General features: G+C 37.5%; 2 protein-coding genes across 3 annotated transcripts in view; both read right to left on the bottom strand.

Moving 5' to 3' along the window:
* Positions 1 to 18,905, bottom strand: part of LOC130215599 (zinc finger protein OZF-like) — a 226,606-nt gene that overhangs the window by 144,115 nt on the left and 63,586 nt on the right. The gene's annotated exons all lie outside the window — the stretch shown is intronic.
* Positions 3,289 to 18,186, bottom strand: LOC130215587 (zinc finger protein 501-like). Of its 2 annotated transcripts, none has more exons than XM_056447429.1 (6): positions 18,138 to 18,186; positions 16,543 to 16,689; positions 15,195 to 15,304; positions 11,092 to 11,454; positions 9,667 to 10,029; positions 3,289 to 6,890 (listed from the first exon to the last, which is right to left on the bottom strand). In XM_056447429.1, the coding sequence occupies exons 3-6, from the start codon at positions 15,247 to 15,249 to the stop codon at positions 6,184 to 6,186; spliced, it is 1,488 nt and encodes a 495-aa protein (XP_056303404.1). In that variant the 5' UTR covers positions 15,250 to 15,304; positions 16,543 to 16,689; positions 18,138 to 18,186; the 3' UTR covers positions 3,289 to 6,183. The 2 variants fall into 2 exon arrangements, with proteins under 2 accessions (XP_056303404.1, XP_056303405.1); XM_056447430.1 differs by having other exon boundaries at positions 16,566 to 16,689.

Here is an 18,905-nt window from a genome sequence, read left to right as displayed (position 1 = left end):
TTCTTCACATCTGAAAATTAAGCAAGTTAGTCAACCCCTGCTGCAGTTTGTGGTTTCACACACATCACTCATAATCGGGTAAATTATAGCAGAGGTGGAGACAAGACACACATGGTCAAGTCCGAGCAAGACTCTCAAGTCCGAAAAGACTCGGTCTTTCACCATCAATTCTAAAGTCACAGTTCAGACAAATCAAGAAAATCTCATCAAATCTGGTTCACTGTTAAGCAACTCAATTTGAGTCCTGCATTAAGTTATAAGATTTAACTCAAGTCACATTACTTTAAAAGGGGTGGTCCACTATTATATCATATTAGAAATTTTAGTTGATGTGTAATGTAGCTGAATGAACATAAACAACATCTCTGAATCTAAGACGCTCAAAGTTCAATGAAAAGGGAGACATTGGCTTTTACAGAGTTAGCTTTGGGGACTACAATAAAATACATCCGGGTTAATGATGTCATAAACCCTTCAGGTTATGCACATACACCTGCGCAGCGAAGGAGCATGGCCAGAGGCGCTGTACTGTTATAACAGAGACGCTTCCTGGTGATCAGATCCTGCTGATCTGCGAATCACAGCACATTATGTTAGCTGACCAATCAGAGCCTCTTGAGGGTGGGTCTTCAGGGAGAACTAGGAAATATGACAGTGGTTTTCATGTTAGCTGTGTAGCTGTATATAATCAAATTAAGACATATGAAAAGATAACGTGATTTTCTACTAGTGAAGCATGAGCACACATTGCTTTGCACCCCATAAACACAATCAATCCTTAAAAATACACTCTGGACCACCCCTTTAAAGAGATTACTTTTTAATACATCTATATTTTTCAACTTAAAAGGTGAACCTACGTATCTAAATAATATTGTAATTAATTATATGCATATCTGAAGTGCTTCCCACACATAGACTTTACCTGTGCGGGCCGCCCAGATATATTATCGGCCGCCAGATTTAATTTAGTGACACTTATTTATTATTATTACATCCTTTTACACTTTTTTGTATCTGCCCAATATAAACAAACATCCGCAGTTGATTAAGTAGTGAAAAATCTTCTCTCCTTTATCCGTTTTCATACCGCTCGTTCTGTGTGTGCGAGAACTCGCATGCTCTGCAGACCCACAGAGACCTTTTTACATCCAGCTGGGGTTTCTAAATCTGATAAAATGTCCAGGATTTGGTTTTGCTTTTGTTTTCTAAGCTCTCCATAATTTTATGCGCACAGCCATGAGAGAGTCATTAAATAGTTAATTCTTTAATCTAAACGACTCAGAAAAACTTTACTAAATACTCCAAGAGGACCAAATCTAAATAGGCTGCAGAATATTTGTACACCATTAGAAATGGGTAATCAATATAATTTGTCTTATTTTTAATAATCTACACGTTTTATTATTGTAATTATTATAATTTTTAGAGGTACTCTCTGTTTTATTCCTTTTTCTGTCGTTTATTTCTCACTTGCTGTATGTTTTATTAATTTGATGTCAATATATTACACATTTTGTACATATCTAAAAATGCTTTGGCAATACTGTACAAAACGTCGTGCCAATAAAGCGACTTGAACTTAAATGAGAGATAGAGAAAAGCAGATTTGACCTGTCAGTGTGTGCACGTGGCTCCTGAATACCATAAAAGAGAAATAGTGGATTTTTTAAAATTATTTCGACAGTTTTTTTTATTTTTTACCTTAACTTATTGAAAAGAAAACGTTTAAAACAGATCATAAAAATTGCATGTTAAAAATCTAATTATGTTATGTTTGTCGTATATAGTTAGGTAAAGGTATAAGGTAAAGGTGTGTTTTAATCCGGCCACCACCACACGTATATATTTTAAACCTGTGGGAAGCACTGTATCTGCTACATTAAAATCTGAAGGAAAGAAAAGTAATCCAGTCAAAGATGTCTATTCCAGTCTGTTTCATTAAATGAACCTAAGAACAGGCATTTTCTCCTTGTTCATTCCCCCCAACAACAAATCTTTTTCAGAGTCATTCAGTTCCTTTTACAGCAAAATACATGTTTTAATGTTATAACTCAACAGCCCAGTACAGCACTTAGGAAGATGCTTAATCGTCTTTTCTGTGGTGGACAAACAATATGGACGTTTCATATTGCATTTTACTATTGACTTATATTCAGTATCCTGTCTGTGAAGCACTGTTCTTCACCCTCATTATTGAAGAGTAATGAATAAACACAAACCTATTAGTTCTTCAGTCTCTTCCTGTTTATTTCTGCAGGGTTCTGGATCACTCATCTTCTCACTGTCCTTCAATAAACTCTGTCTTTGCAGATTTCTCTTCTTCCTGATGGTCTGATGCTCGTCTTCACTTGTAGACTGATGGGAATATTCCAGTATTTACAGCTGAACTGAATGAGGACGAGCTGCAAATGAAAAAAAATCTGCTTAATTAATGTTCGGTCTAAATTGTAGACCTGCAAACATCATTATAACGAATGAGATGAAAACAAAACAGGAACTGTTGAGATGAAATAAAGAGGATTTCAGCAGCTCTGATAATATTGATGAGCCTCAGACTATAAACACTTGTTAAACAGCCATTTAGGATTAGCAGAAGACAAGCTAATTTTGTAGTGTGTTTTCAGGATCAAGTACTCTAGTTTACCTACTGACCGTTCTGAATCCTAGTTTTATTCTAATACAGATATTAGACTGCTAACACCAACAAACACACTATTGTCCTCTCAGAGCTGCTCTCTGCCTGCTGTATTGTTTTGGTCAGCAGACACACAGATAGAGGTGAACTCAATGCAGAAACTAGTCGCAGATTGTCGCTTTAATAAACTGTAAAGTGTGTTTTATTGTTGTGTAAACACGAGAAAAGGCGTCAACGACTCACCTCAGCTCTGAAGACTCGACGCTGAATGAACGCGTCGGCGCTGACGTCATCACGGCGAGACGGAGGATCGTCAAAATTGGCCCAAAAGTCATCTTACACACAATCATGTGCGAGGTGAAATAATGCTTATTAGGCACTGCAAAAGTTGCAAAAATGAAAAAGCAAAAAATGAAAAAGCTTAATCCTTTATGGCTGACAGACATCACTGGTACTTCTTTTCCTGAAGTAACTACTGACCACCATCAATAAATAAATGCTTAACAAAAGATCATTAATAAAAATTAACATTTAAAAAAAAATACTTGATCAAAATAATGGAAAAAAGTATCATATCACTTAGTCGTATACAGTTTTAGAAATAACAAAGAAAATAAATCTTGGTTTTTCATAAAAAACTCTTTCTCTTTCCTGAACAGGCACAATTTGTGTATGCTGAAACACATCTTAATAAAAGATGAACAGATTAACATTACAACAAGTGATGAAAACGCATACTATTAGGGCTGCACGATTAATCGAAAAAAGACTGAAATCTCGATTGGACTCTACACATGATTTTATTTCAGCCTTTCTCAATGCGAATAGCTCGATTATTTGCACAAGTCGTGTCTGGTGTTAACATCCCACTGGAGTTTTAGACTTAAATTTTTGTAAAAAGTATTCACAAAGCTGTTCTGGTGTAAATTTTTGGAATCATGAACTTGTTCATATTTTCCAAATGTTAGACTGTATGAAAGAATAATATTTTTTTCTGGTAGCTGACAGTAGATTTGTCAATTACACAACATTCCTGGTAGTGGTAGCTCCATTATTATTTTTTGAGGTGTTAAAGGTGGGGTTACACTAAAGGGGGTAATAAAATCATTTATATTTAGTTTCAGTTATCTAATGTGCACTTTTAAAAAAGGCTTTGAAAAGGGCCTGTTTACTTTCTTCAGGTGTTTTAAATTTCTCATATGCCACTTTATTAACAGTCTATAATTAGTAATGTAACTTCTAATGCCAACTAACAATACAAGACATTTACAAACTCCTACAATTTCTGAACACACATAGAGAAGTAAATAAAGGACTGCTTTCTATTTTATAAACTTTTCCACACATATAGTACCTGTAACACCAGTGTAAGCTGACTGTTTCTGCTGTGTGCTTGCAGTTCTCTCCAAACTGAATGTAATAATAAAACTGTTGTGATATTACTGAGCTATTCTGCAGTGTCTGAAATTCAGCATTTTACCTGATGTTCAAAAGTGCTCCATCATGAAAGCTGTTGATAATAACAAACACTGATCTGCACTGTATGAGACACGTTGGATAACTTAAAAATAATTTACTATAATAAGATTACATTAAAAAAACACAAAGAAAACAGTAAAAGTAATGGAGTACAGGGGTGTGATCGCCAACTCAAGGGAGCGGTTCTTATTAGCCAGCATCAGCCCCAACACAGGTGTAAGTCCTCAATGATAATGACTTCAGTTACTGTAACTGTGTCCTGCAAAATAATTTACATAGTGGGTTCAAATTGATTATTATGCACATTTGGTATGTTTATCATGTTTTATTCATCAATGAAAGCAAGTGTGAGGCAATCATTAGGAATTATTGGGAGGCTGAGCAAGTTTTTGATGGGCTAAAGCCCCACCTGGGGGTGGACATTGAAAGTAAGGGATGTTGTTAAGCTAAAGAAGTTCTACCAGGTCTTGTTGGCTTGTGTGACTTCCAATGCAGCTGATGGTTACTGCTAGGCCAAGTGTGCTGCAGCCTGGGTAGTTGTGGAAGCAAATACCTGGGCCTGGGAAGAGTTTGGGCAGACCATGGAAGAAGATTCAACAATTTTTCAATCCAACCAGTACTACCTCAAAGGGATTCTGCAAACTGTCTGGCATCCCAGGAAAGGTAAGCAGTTCTACAACAACACACAGTCAACATTCGAAGTGAACCACAAATTTGTCTCAAAACTGTCCTAGGAAAAGAATAGGTGCTGTTCAATTGTCTTATGACAACTTGGATGAAAGATTCCACTTCAAATGTTGACAACTGTAGTTTATAGTGATAGTGGTGAGCTGCTGACCTCAACTGGGGATATTGTCTGACGGTAGACTTAGAATACTTTGAGGATCTCTACAATCTCACTGACGCACCTTTCCTTTGAGGAAGCAGAGGCTGGGGATGCAGGAGTTGAGCAGTGGCAAAGCAGCAGGGGTGGATGAGAAACACCCAAACTTTTCAAAAAGGGCAACTACCACCCCAAGGTGTGTTCAAACTTTAGGGAGATCACACTGCTGGAGTAGAGAATCTGGCCAATAGTTGAACCTTGGATTCAGGAGAAAATGCAGATTTAGTAAGAACTGCAAGGGTTCATGGGAGTACACCCAACCAGTCCACACATATTTTGGGGACTTGGAGAAGGCATTTAACAGTGTCCATCATGGCATTATGTAGGGTGTGATCTGGGAGTATTGGGTCAGAGACACTCTGTTAAGGGCTGTCTGGTCTCTCTATGAAAAGAGCAGGAGTTTGGGTTGCATTGCCAGTAATAAATAAGGTTCTGGTCTTTCATCTCTGCTATTTGCAGATGAAGTTGTCTTCATTGGACCTGGTCAATGATACGATTTGCTGCAGAGTTTGACATGGCAGGGACGAGAATCACCTCCTTTAACTCAAATTCATGGTGCTAAATTACAAACTTGTGGCTTGCCATATCCAGGTTGAAAGAGACTCTATGCCCCAGGTGGGGGAGTTCAAGTATTCTGGGGTTTTGTTCATGAGTGAGGAAAGGATGAGACTAACAGGCTGATTGGTGCAGTGGCAGCAACAATGCGGTCAATAAACTGGACTGTTGATATAAAGAAGAAGCTGAGCTAAAATGCAAAGCTCTCTATTTACCAGTGAATTTACATTCCTACTCTCACCATCTTGCATACAAGTGGCTGAAATAAGCTTTCCATCCAGACTGATAGCACCGATAGAGATAGGGTGAGGAGCTCGGTCATCCGCAAGAACTCGGCTTAGGCATATGTTTCTCCTGGACACCTCCCTGGGGAAAACTCAGGGAGAGATTATGTATCTCTACTTGCCTGGAAACGCCTTGGGATTTCTCAGAGTAGCTGTAGGAAGTGACTGTGGAGAGCGAAATCTGGGGTTCCCTGCTGCCCCTGTGATCCAGCCTTGGATAAATGGCAGACAATGGAGGAATGGATTAACATACACACATTTAACATCAAATCTGATGTTTGAGAATACAGAGAGGATTTTTCAGGAATGTTAATCTCAATTTGATGTGTAAAACTCTTTCCCAACTATGAAAGCAAATGTAACTTCTCCTTTGTATGAACTCTAAGATGGCTCTTCAGCTCTGAAGCCCTAGAAAATGTCTTACTGCATTGATCACACTTGTGCGGTTTCTCTCCAGTGTGGATCAGCCTGTGTTGATGAAGGTGTGATAACTGTATGAAACTCCTCCCACACTGAGTACACGTGAATGGTTTCTCTCCAGTGTGAATCCTCTCGTGTCTTTTCAGGCATTCAGGCAAACCAAATCTCTTGTCGCAGTGTGAACACTTGTACAGTTTCTCTCCAGTGTGAATCCTCTCGTGTCGTTTCAAGTCTCCAGCTTTAATAAAAGTCTTCTCACACTCAAAGCACACAAACTCTCTCACGCCACTGTGGATCTGCTGATGTAGACATAAACTTTGTTTATATGTAAAACTCTTTTCACACTCAGAACAGGAATAAGGCTTCTCCTTTGTATGAATTCTAAGGTGGGTCTTCAGCTGTGAAGGCCTCAGAAATGTCTTGCCACAATGATCACATTTGTGCGGTTTCTTTCCAGTGTGGAGCGTCATGTGTTGAACAAGGTTTGATGGTTGTCTGAAACTCTTCCCACACTGAGTACATGTGTGTGGTTTCTCTCCAGTGTGGATCATCCGATGTTGCCTTAAATGTGACCGCTTTTTAAAACTCTTTCCACACAAAGAGCATGAATGTGGCTCCTTAATCGTCAAGTCTGGAAATTAAGTTAAGAAAAGATATTACATTTCAAGAGAAAAATGTGAAATACAGATGCAAATTTGACACTTTCAATAGTTGATAGTCAATTAGTGAAGTTTATAAACTAATTTCGAGAGGATCATGTGCTTATGAATGAACACAGCTGGTCATGCATTAGCCAATTCATGATTCACCAATCAGACGATTCCTAAGTCACCATAAATAACCTAAGTTCCATACCACAGCCATCTTCTTCGTTTTGAAGAATCCCCCCCTTCCACCCCTACTCCTCCTCCTTTCCTAGATGGGTGGCATGGTGGCCAAGTGGCTAGCACTGTTACCTCACAGCAAGAACGTCACTGGTTCTAGTCCTTACCAAGCCAGTTTCTGTGCGGAGCTTACACATCCTTTCAATTGGAGTTTCCCTCAATTTCCTTTCACCATCCAAAAGCATGCAACTTAAGTTAATTGACTAATCCAAATCGGCACAATAGACGTGCTCCTAGAAAGTAGTTATCTCTTCATAGCAATCCCTATCAGTTCATTAGCTACTACAGCAGGGGAGTTTCGAGATCTACCTGAGCTCAAACTCCCCTCTCGCCCTGCAATGGGAGGGAGGCTCTGTCCAGGACAGCATGCCAAACAAGCTTTATAATCGATCATCAGCTAAGTGTGAACTCTTGAATTTAATTAAATTTTTATTCTAAACAATATTTACACCCATCTGTGAGTTAAATTAGCCACAAATCTCTTCACAGTTTGATGATCACTCTTATGATTTCGTGAAATGTCCAAAGCATTGCACAATTTGACACTTTTCAGCTGCAGAGAGATCTTTTCTTTTTCACATATAGCTTGAAACCTGTGGCTAATGTGGAATGTGCTTCTTATGTAGTTTTTCCTTGATTAGGCTCACCTAGGCATGTGCCGGTATCACATTTTCATGCTGCGATTAATTGATTGAGCTTTTATCACGGTATACGGTATTATCACGATATTGTAATTTTACTAGAGAAACAGGTAAAAAAACACAAAAAAAATTCAGTTTCGTCAACTTAGTAACTTTAATAACTTTTTAATTAACTAAAAGTACTTCAAACATTTAAATACAAATAAATATAAATAAAACAATACACAATATAAAAGTAACCTTGAGCAATTATATCAAAGTGAATGTGCAAAGGGAAACCGTCTTCGATCAGCAATTGTGGAATGAACTGCCAACTATTCCAGCATGTTTTATGCAGCAGATGCCTTTCCAGCCACAACCCAATATTGGAAATCACCCATACACACTCATTCACACACACTCATACACTACAGTCAATTTAGCTTATTCAATACACTATTGACTCAGCCTATATTCAATAATAAACATAACAAAAACTGCCTGCTAATGCATGGGTAAATCTTCAAAGGGAACAGTGTTACATTTTAACCTTTCACCTCATCCTGCTTGCTGTTTCACTATCTAAACAATGAAAACATAATATAAGTCAAATTTGTTTCATTTTGATATTTGATTTACACGGTCTCTTTTGCAGAATATCAGTTTTAATAACCAATAATGGCCATTATAACAGTATAACGTACATTAAATTTAAACGATAAAGGTTAGCAATCAGTCAATGTGCAGAATCAGTGTATGTGGTTACATAAATTAATATATTAGCTTTGCACTCAGCCAAAACAGTTAACTGAGAACAAGTGATTCAAAAGACATAAGAATTGTTAGATAGAGACAACAAGATGAATTCAATATCACGTTTAACAACTATAGTGAGATGAGATCATCCAGCAGATGAACTGTCTGACATGCACTATACTCTCACCTGGGGTTTATGCTTACCCGCTGAACTAGTGGCTGCAGCTCTGGGCAGAGAGTGTGTGGTCACGTGATTTGCGTTTTTAGCCGTGTACTAGAATGAACAGAGAACTTTTCAGAATCGCTAAATGAAACGCCGGTGTATTTCTCGCGATTTCTCTGAGCCTCCCTTGCGTTTCTTCTCTCTGACTCTCGACTATTTTGACAAATACACACAGACGACGCACACTCACACGGAGTCCAAAATAGGAGTTTGTGATTGGGCCAGCCCAATGTCAATACCGAAAAGAGCCAATGGGCTGCACAGTGTCTCATGGGCCGGCCCGGTCTGTCTGTCCGGGAAAAAAAGCATCTACTTTCCGAGAGTCACAGATCACAGCAGCGTCAATCAATAAGGCAGAAAAAAACGATAGGCTGCCAAGCCTTTTATGGGCCGATCAAATCATAAGATGATGATCAGCCCGGCCCAAAAAGTACGTCGGCCCACCGGTAAAGTGCCCGGTCTGCCAGATGGCAAGTCCGCCCCTGCGTGTGAGGATTATAGTGCGGTGGCAGCGGCGCCGCGCACACAGGGCTTCTACATGTGGGGATTGTTTACATCAGAGTGCGCATCAGTTCTGCGCAGCATATACGCAGTGTTTCTTCAAGCGGTTGATGGAAAATAAGCTAAGGCGCGTTCTAAGAATATAAATTCGGATCTAATATTTTTCACTGTATTTTGAAGTGCCCGCGATAACAATATCGTGCATATTCATTACCGTGATTTATCGCATTACCGAATACCGGCACAAGCCTAGGCTCACCTGGCAAATCCATTATCATAGGTGTCTGACTTGAAATAATGAACTCGAGTTTGCAAAGGACAATATTAAATGTAAAGTTGGTAACACCCTTTAAACGTGTTATCATTTCCACTATTATAAATAATACAACCAGGAAGGGCTGGATCTTTAGATGATCTACTTACTGTGATAGTTAATTGTATGTGTTCGTAGAGAAGATGGATCTGAGAAACTCTTCTCACAACCAGTGCAGTGATACGGTTTCTCTCCAGTGTGAGTCCTCTCGTGTGTTTTCAGGTGTCCTGAATGATAGAATCTCTTGTCGCAGTGTAAACACTTGTAAGGTTTCTCTCCGGTGTGGATCCTCATGTGAATATTGAGATTGTATTTGTGCTTGAAACTCTTTCCACACTGAGTGCAGGTCAAATATTTTACAGCTGTTCTTTTCATTAAAAGACTATGTTCAGTTTTTGATTGAGCTTCTTCTTCACTTTTGACATGATGTTTCTCCTCATCTTTGCTCAGTTCTTCACTCTCCTCCATCACATCTGAAAATTAAGTAAAGTAAGATTTTAACAGGCTAGTTTTTTACTTTATGCTTTATTTTGTGCCTACTCAACACTTGACCGTTTTAAAAATACTTTTAAATGTAAAGTTATTTTTGTATTCATTTAAATATGGTCCAAGTTAGCAGTTCTCAGTTGACGCATCTGTAAAGGGCATTTAAATTCTAATATTGTGCCAGCAATTCTGCTTTTAAATTCAGTCCGTTTTCATTCATTCATTTTCTTTCGGCTTAGTCCCTTTATTAATCTGGGGTCGCCACAGCGGAATGAACCACCAACTTATCCAACACGTTTTATGCAGCGGATGCCCTTCCAGCTGCAACCCATCTCTGGGAAACATCCAATCACACTCATACACTACAGACAATTTAGCCTACCCAATTCACCTGTAGCGCATGTCTTTGGACTGTGGGGGAAATCGGAGCACCCGGAGGAAACCCACGCTAACACAGGGAAAACATGCAAACTCCAAACAGAAACAACAACTGACCCAGCCAAGGCTCGAACCAGTGACCTTCATGCTGTGAGGCGACAGCACTACCTACTGCCCCACTGCGTCGCTCGGTCCGTTTTGTTACAGAAAAAAAAGGCTTAATATCAATCTGCCAATTACTAATCTTTGGGGTATGATGAAATAAGCCATATTACATATTTAAATGTCTTATAAATTATTTCTTAGTGTTCAGCTTGTAAATGAAATCACTACTTTCACCTTTGAAAAGCCATTTAATGCCAATAAACCTGTTAATCAACTAGAAACCAAACAAATTAATAATGTTTTTGCTGTATGTTGTCAGCAAATAATGTAAAACACTCAGGAGCTGATCTCTGAGGCTCAATGACGCACTTATTAAGACTTGTCGCCATCTACTGGTAGTTTTTCGTAATATTTTGAATATTGTGGTTTTTTAAAAGTATTAATACAGTTTAATAAAGCAGATCTCTTTAAATGAATGGACTAGCTAGTTGCGTTTTATTTGATTAATTTGTTTTTAAACTGGTTAGCAGGTTTGGAAGGGCTGGAACTTTAGATGATCTACTCACTGTGATTGTTTTTTCTGTGTTTTCGTAGAGAAGATGATTGTGTGAAACTCTTCCCGCAAGCAGTGCAGCGATACGGTTTCTCTCCAGTGTGAATCCTCATGTGTGTTTTCAGGTTTCCAGAATGTCTGAATATCTTGTCGCAGTGTGAACACTTGTAAGGTTTCTCCCCAGTGTGGATCCTCATGTGAAGCTTGAGAGCATTGTTACGCAAGAAACTCCTTCCACACTGAGTGCAGGTGAAACTATTCACAGCTTTTCTTTTCATTAAAATACTATGTTTAGTCTCTGATTGAGTTTTTTCTTCACTTTTGACATGATGTTTCTCCTCATCTTCAGTCAGTTCTTCACTCTCCTCCTTCACACCTGAAAATGGAGCAAATTCAATTAGGAAATTTAATTCACCTTTATTTGTATAGCGCTATTACAATGTAGATTGTGTCAAAGGAGCTTCACATAAAAGGTCATAATAAATAGGAACAGTGTGGTTCAGTTTGTAGTGTTTAAGTTCAGTTCAGTTTAGCTCAGTTCAGTGTGGTTTAATAATCACTACTGAGAGACCAAATACTGAAGAGCAAATCCACTGATGCGCAGCTCTACCGATCCCAAACCATGCAAGCCAGTGGCGACAGTGGAGAGGGAAAAAAATGTATACTAATTGGCCAAAGTGAAGAAAGAAAACCTTGAGAGAAACCAGACAGATTAAATAATCGAAATCAAATAATAATAATGATTTGAAACATTGCGATTAACAAAATCCACTATCCAGAAATAAATATACACAAATATAATGTGAATAAGTTAAATCCTCTGCCACCACCATAGTTTCGCTTTCTCACACCAGTTTAAAATGGATACAGCGTCATCTTAAGTTAATACCGTCAACAAATTCCTGTTGACCTCTGGTGGAATAAAAGTGGTAGCGTCTACTTTCCATGTTTAAGGAAAAACTAAATAATTAAATGTAAACTGATTTTGAAATACTCCAATTGATTTATAAATCATCTTGAAGACAGGGTTCATACACATTTTTACTACAAAAATTCCATGACCTTTCGAAAACTATCAGGTAAATACTCATTACCTAATGTTTCGTGTAATGTCTATGTACACTACGTGGAAAAAATGCACTTTCGAATTTATTACAGCATATCAAAAAATCTGCGACAATCTGTGTAGTTTTTTTTTCACCTGTCAAATAGTATCTTGCTGTCTGTGTGAAAATATTTTAGAAATGTTGGCTTGGATAAGACTTACAAGAATAGTACAAATGAGCTTTTAGCACCCACAGTATCTTAGCCCTGTAGTTAGAGATGGTTTCTGGACAACACACTCCAAAATGTAGCTTAAATTACGATTAATGTGGCTGAAAGAGAGCCGAAGCTGAAACTACGAGATGCTTTATTTTACCCCACACAGAGAACATCACATGAAGAGATGAGCTGCGCAATTGTATTTAAAATTTACCCAATATTATCACCTCAAACATATTTGAGTAGATAGAGATTTGTTAAAACAAATTCATTTCCATGACTTTTCCAAAATATTTTGGGTTGGTTTGTTTGGTTTGCTTCTCCAGGCCTGGAAAATGCCTTATGAAAATTCCATGACTTTTCCAGGTTTTCCAGGACCGTATGAACCCTGTGAAAAGTACCATGATAGCACGGTGAAAGGATTTCTTCTCCCACATTTAATATAAATTAAACCCTGCTACATATCATTTATCATATCGTATCGTATCGTATCATATATCGTTGAGTAATTTATAGTGTAGGAGACTAGAGTCGATGAGCCGACGACCTTTCAGCAAAACATTTTTCTTTCTGTGGCTTTAATGAAGAACTCATTATGTTTCATATGAGAGCTAGGCTGTAATGATACAAATGACACTTTCACTTTCACTTTAAACATCAAACAGAGTGAACTTCTGAATGATTGTGATTAGTTCATTATGAGCATAGGTCTCAAACTCAATTCCTGGAGGGCCACAGCTCTGCACAAATTTCTCACACATTTATTAGCCTACACATGCTGAAGGTGCGGTTCACTGGCTCAAGGCATTGATGATTTTGTGGATATTTTTGTGGACCTTTTTTTTTTAAACCTAATACAGTTTCTAGTTCTGGTGCTCAAATAATATATCTTCTTTAATAAAAGTAACAGACCTATGGCCTACATTATATGACAGACAACGCAATCTGACTAAAAACATGCTTGCTATAAACTATAGGCTACATTGTTTGAGCTTTCATTATGACATTGATCTGACCTGTTGTGGTCCAGCTTATGTTTCTTTTTTTTTCTTTGAAATCTCTACTAGGTACCACTATTGACCCAAATCGTTGGTAAAATGACCTTCCTTTTAGTAAAGCCTGATATTTTCCTGCAGGTTTGAAGCAGACTAAATTAAACCGTCTGAGCTTTACCTAATAAACATTCCTTCGCCTACACTCGGCGTGAGTGAGACAGAGAAACTGAAAGCATGTCTGAACAATTATTTTTGTCTGAAAAATTTTCTTTTTGAAATGAATTTGGTTTGGCATTATTTGTTGGTTATTTAATGTATTTTTTTTTTTTGTCAGTTATTCACAAAATAAACAAGAATATTTCAGGTGAAATTCAAAACAAGGTCGGCTTATATGCTTCTGCGCACAAACTGAAAAAACGTCTGTTAAATAAAATATTAATATATATAAAATGACAGTGAAATATTCACAGTTTTAGAGTAGTTTCAGAATTATTAGGTTAAATAATTATCTGTTAATGACAATTTATATTGCGCCTGTCAGTTTCACTTGTATTAATTCAAACAGCTACTTTGACCTCAACGAGCCAGGCTTTACAAACTATTAGCAGCACTTAACGTGTTCACATCGAAAGAATAAACTCAGTCAGAAGGAAGAGAAAACACAGAAACTTGTTGTGAGAATAATTTTACGGAGCGGTGCACGTCGCTTCTGAGGAGCCAGTGTGCTTGTTGAAGTGCTTGATGCATCACTGAGAGACAGCGCGCAGCCCTCCAGTATCTGTGGACACTTTCAAAACAGCAGCACAAATAGGAGAAATCAGTGCGTTGAGGATCTGTCCAATGTATTATTGAGCCTTTTCTCATTTAAAGTTTCAGGTAGGCCTACTTTGTGTGTGAAGAGCAGGTAATAACCCTCTCCACGCCAGTGTTGCAAATGCGATCTGCTGGTCTAACAGACACAGCGCACCATGATGTGGAAACAGCAATAAACTCCATGTTACGGGTCAAAATAAACCCATTTAATGCAAAATTAATCGGTATCAGGATCGGTACCAGCTGGCCGATTAAACATGCAGTATCGAACCGATGTGCAGTTTGAATTGTAAATGAATGGAGAATGACTGACAGGCGCAGCGGCGGGAAGCGCTGAACTGAACATGAATTTAACCACGTGAATATTCGTCTGTACTTCACATTAAACTATAGAATGGCTTCAGAAAATTTGGGATATAGTAGGCCTACATGACAACTTTCCAGTGGCTTTTAATAGGCCACCTTCGTGGCTTTTGTTGGCTTATAAACAATGAATATAGCACACACGCAAGATCGGATTTGGGTCGGTACCAGCTGGCCGATACCCAATCCAGCAAAAATACACGGTATTGAACCGATTTCCGATCCAAGTATCGGGATCGGTGCATCCCTAATGGAGACCAATAATTATAAGTATGCACCGAATTATCGGCCGCAGAAAATTATCAGCCTAAAATATCGAAAGAGAAAATATAAGCCAAAATGTGCTATGCTGCACCACACTGCCCACAATAGTGCTGCAGAGCGCATTTGACTAGCTTTTGACTAGCTCGCCACCATAAAAGTTTGAAACAGCTCCATATTTCGCTCATGAACATGTATACTTATCTATGCAAGAACTGCCCATGCTCACTGGAAAAACAAAGTCTGCCCAAATACTGCACCGACAGGGCATAAATCTGTTCCTCGCATGTCAGGCAAAGAAGACGAGATGTGTGCACATGTAAACAAAAACGCTCCAATTATTTTAAAAGCCTACATCTGGGCACATTTGGCTTCACTGATGTTCAGCCTCCTTATTGAAGAGTAATGAATAAACACAAACCTATTAGTTCTTCAGTCTCTTCCTGTTTAATTCTGCAGGGTTCTGGATCACTCATCTTCTCACTGTCCTTCAATAAACTCTATCTTTGTCTTTCACTGATGGCAGCAGAGCTTCAGGAGAATAAACAGACAAATATGTATAATAGTTAATAGTAGATATTTAATGTGGCAATTTGTAAATCTAAAGACATATGAAGTTTAATGAATGAACTGCTGCAGCTCTGATAATATTGATGAGCCTCAGACTAAAAACACATTAAACAGCCATTTAGGATCAGCTTATTTTATATATCGAGGTAAAGTTCACACATTCAGACATTCTCCTTAATATTATAGTAGTAAAAAGTCTAGTCTTTGCAAACTCTAAATAGGGAAATCATATTATCAAAGTTCAGCATTGTGTACAGATAATTGAATAGTGCTAATGTTGTTTTGAAGTCATTCCTACATGCTATTTCAGATTGAATATTCAAAGTACCATGGTATACATTAGGGATGGGCAGTATTTATGATACATGCATTTCAAATACATATTTTAAATACAAAATAGTATTCTGTAAATTGTATTTTATGGGGTTTATGAAAATAGCTGAATATTTTGTATTAAAATACTTTAGTGTCTTGTATTTTTAAAATACTGTAAAATACTTTACAGTCTACATGATGACTTCATAAAACTGTGGCCTTTAATAGTGGCGTTTTCTCAGTTATTTGCCAAGGCTTGAGATCAGACTAGAAAATTAAGTAATATCGAAGTTGATCAATGACTGGAGTATGGATGGAAATTATGCATCACATATGAGTAACAGAATTATATCAGGAATAAATTCGGGAGCAGGTCAAAATCAGACAGGAAAATAAGACAAACAACATCTTACAACATGCAATACTTCATTGGCTGTTTGTAATCACAGTAGCTGATCTGCGGGTGCTTCTTTATAGTTAATTACAAACTTTAATCAGTGTGAGACAGAAATATTAAATAATACAGTCTACTGGTCAAAAACTCACATTTTTTGAGATATTAAGTTATATATTGTGTTTTGAAGAGTACAAATGCAAAAAACAAGATTTACGGAAACTGGATATTTTAGTAGTTTTCAGAAATCGTGATTTTACATTGACTATTGAAGATTTCAATCGCAAAAATGGTGAAAAATAAGACTTTTAAGATGGTGGTGATTTTCACAATTAAGAGATATAATACTACATTCCAACTCATTATCTGCATTAAATAGTTTTTACAGTGATTAAAGAGATCATTGTCAAGACAGGACTTTCTCTATGAAATTTGTACGAAATCCATTCTAAAATCAAAGAGAAACACACATTTTATGAATAAAACTTACACAAGTTAATTTTTTATGAATACCTCCTGATGTATAGTAGAGTTGGCAGAGAAGCTGGCTTAAACTTGCTCAGAGTAACGCTGTTGCTGTCAATCATTGTTTACTTCAGAGAGTCAGTTTAATGGTGAAGGGATTGATCGAATAGGCCTGTTGATAGAAAGTTTGCAGAAAAAAAAAGTCAGGTTCCCTTGTAAAAGTATTTGGTTGTATTTTCAAAATACAGTATTTTATTTTGACACGTGTGGCTGCTGTATTTTGTAGTTTAATTAGATACACTTAAAATGGATAGAGGTAAAGTTGGTTTTATATTCACACATTCGTTCAGTGACATACTCCCTATATTGTTTACCATGGCACATTGAATATTCGGTCTGAAATAACCTGCAAGTATGACTTAAAAACAACATTAGCACTGTTTATTTGACTGTGAACAATGTTGTACTTTGATAGTCATTGGCTGCTAATATAATTTCGCTATTTAAAGTTTGCAAATAATACTTTTATGAAATTTATATTATTAAGGGGAAAGACAGAATGGGCGAATATAAAACCAAATTTACCTCTATTTAAAATGCAGGCATTTGGTATTGTTTTAAAATATATATTTCTATGTATTTTTACTCATCCCTGAACTAGGCATGGATAAAAAATATGACGGTATTGCGATTACAGCTCTAAAATAAGTTCTTTTTAAATATCTGGGTAAAAAACAAACCTTTTTATCCCCTTAGAACACGTTATATTTTATTTTGTAAAAGATTGTGAATAGTTTGGAGCAGTAAACATGTCAGGCTAAACAATTCAAATGATTCATTGACTTCTGCTGTCCTCATTGGTTTCAAAAACACAGATTTCTTTACAACTTAAAACGGCATCTTTGGATATATTTTCTGCTGGATATACTGTTGTCCTAAAAAAAACACAGTAAATAAAATATCTTTCACGTAACTTAGGAACGGTATTACAGAAAATGTTGTTGGTATTAAAACCTTGACTTTTCCAAACCACGGTATACCTTGAAAAGGGTTATCATCCTATGCCTACCCTGAACATTAAGGGAGCGTGTCACAAGTTGTCACTGAACAAATGTGTGAATATAAAACCAACTTTACTTCAATATTATATAGTCACTGTTCTCAGGATACCCTAATTACTCTAGTTTACCAATTTGCTTGCATAGAAGTCTATTTAAAGTCTAAAAACCTACTGAGTATTCATGCCAATATAGAAAATAGATCACCAACACATCTGAGGCATGTAGAGTCTGACAAATCATAATATAAAAACGAATGAGCACAACAGGCCAACAATTTAAGGTTTTCAGTGTCAAACTTCATTAATATACTAAGTAAAGTCCTATTATATTTACAAATTACGCCAAAAGTTAAACATGTACACTTAATTTAACGGTAGCCGTCAAATTACCAACTCATTCTCCTCTCAGAGCTCCTCTCTGCCTGCTGTACTGTTTTGGTCAGCAGACACACAGATAGAGGTGAACTCAATGCAGAAACTAGTCGCAGATTGTCGCTTTAATAAACTGTAAAGTGTGTTTTATTGTTGTGTAAACACGAGAAAAAGCGTCAACGACTCACCTCAGCTCTGAAGGCTCGACGCTGAATGAACGCGTCTGTGCTGACGTCATCACGGAGAGGCGGGAGCAACGGAGGACGGTTAAAAACACAGCATTAACGAAATATTAGACGACGTTATATTTTTGTTGAGAAATGTTTGGATCGTTGAATTATACATTCAAGTGATTTATTTAATTAATCTTTAATCATTTCTTATACTGATTTCCGTCAACTTTTCTACAAAAGGTAAAGAATTCTCTACAGTAATCAAAATAATAATAATTTTGGCTGGGTTTGTTCAGGTAGTCCGCAGCTACTTGACCTATAAAATAAAAAATGTAATTTTGTAATAAACGATGCATTTACTGGACATTCTACCCCTGCTGAAAAATCCATCTTAAACCAGCCTAGGCTGGTTGGCTGGTTTTAGCTGGTTGACCAGCCTGGTTTTAGAGGGGTTTTGGCCATTTCCAGGCTGGTTTCCAGCCATTTCCAGCCTGGTCTTAGCTGGTCAGGCTGGAAAATTACCAGTTAAATCCAGCTGGAACCAGCCTGACCAGCCTGGTTTAAGCTGGACATAGCTGGTTTTGGCTGGGCTCCCAGCCTGACTAGGCTGGTCAAGCTGGTTTTAGCTGGTCATCTCCCAGCCTGACCAGCTAAAACCAGGCTGTAAATGGCTGGAAACCAGCCTGGAAATGGCCAAAACCTCTCTAAAACCAGGCTGGTCGACCAGCTAAAACCAGACAACCAACCTAGGCTGGTTTAAGCTGTTTTTTTCAGTAGGGACCA

Source organism: Danio aesculapii, chromosome 22 (assembly GCF_903798145.1).
Source record: "Danio aesculapii chromosome 22, fDanAes4.1, whole genome shotgun sequence".
NCBI classification, from domain to species: Eukaryota; Metazoa; Chordata; class Actinopteri; order Cypriniformes; family Danionidae; genus Danio; species Danio aesculapii.
Note: the sequence above shows the minus strand (reverse complement) of the source record. Positions and strands in the feature narration are given on the sequence as shown.

Bases quoted from the DNA above. Each gene is read 5' to 3' on its own strand.
- LOC130215587 (XM_056447429.1), bottom strand. From the start codon at position 15,249: ATGAGTGATCCAGAACCCTGCAGAATTAAACAGGAAGAGACTGAAGAA. The intron at 11,455-15,194 runs GTTTGTGTTTAT...CTCCATTTTCAG, and splicing joins AGAGACTGAAGAACTAATAG to GTGTGAAGGAGGAGAGTGAA. The intron at 10,030-11,091 runs GTGAGTAGATCA...CTTAATTTTCAG, and splicing joins ACACAGAAAAAACAATCACA to ATGTGATGGAGGAGAGTGAA.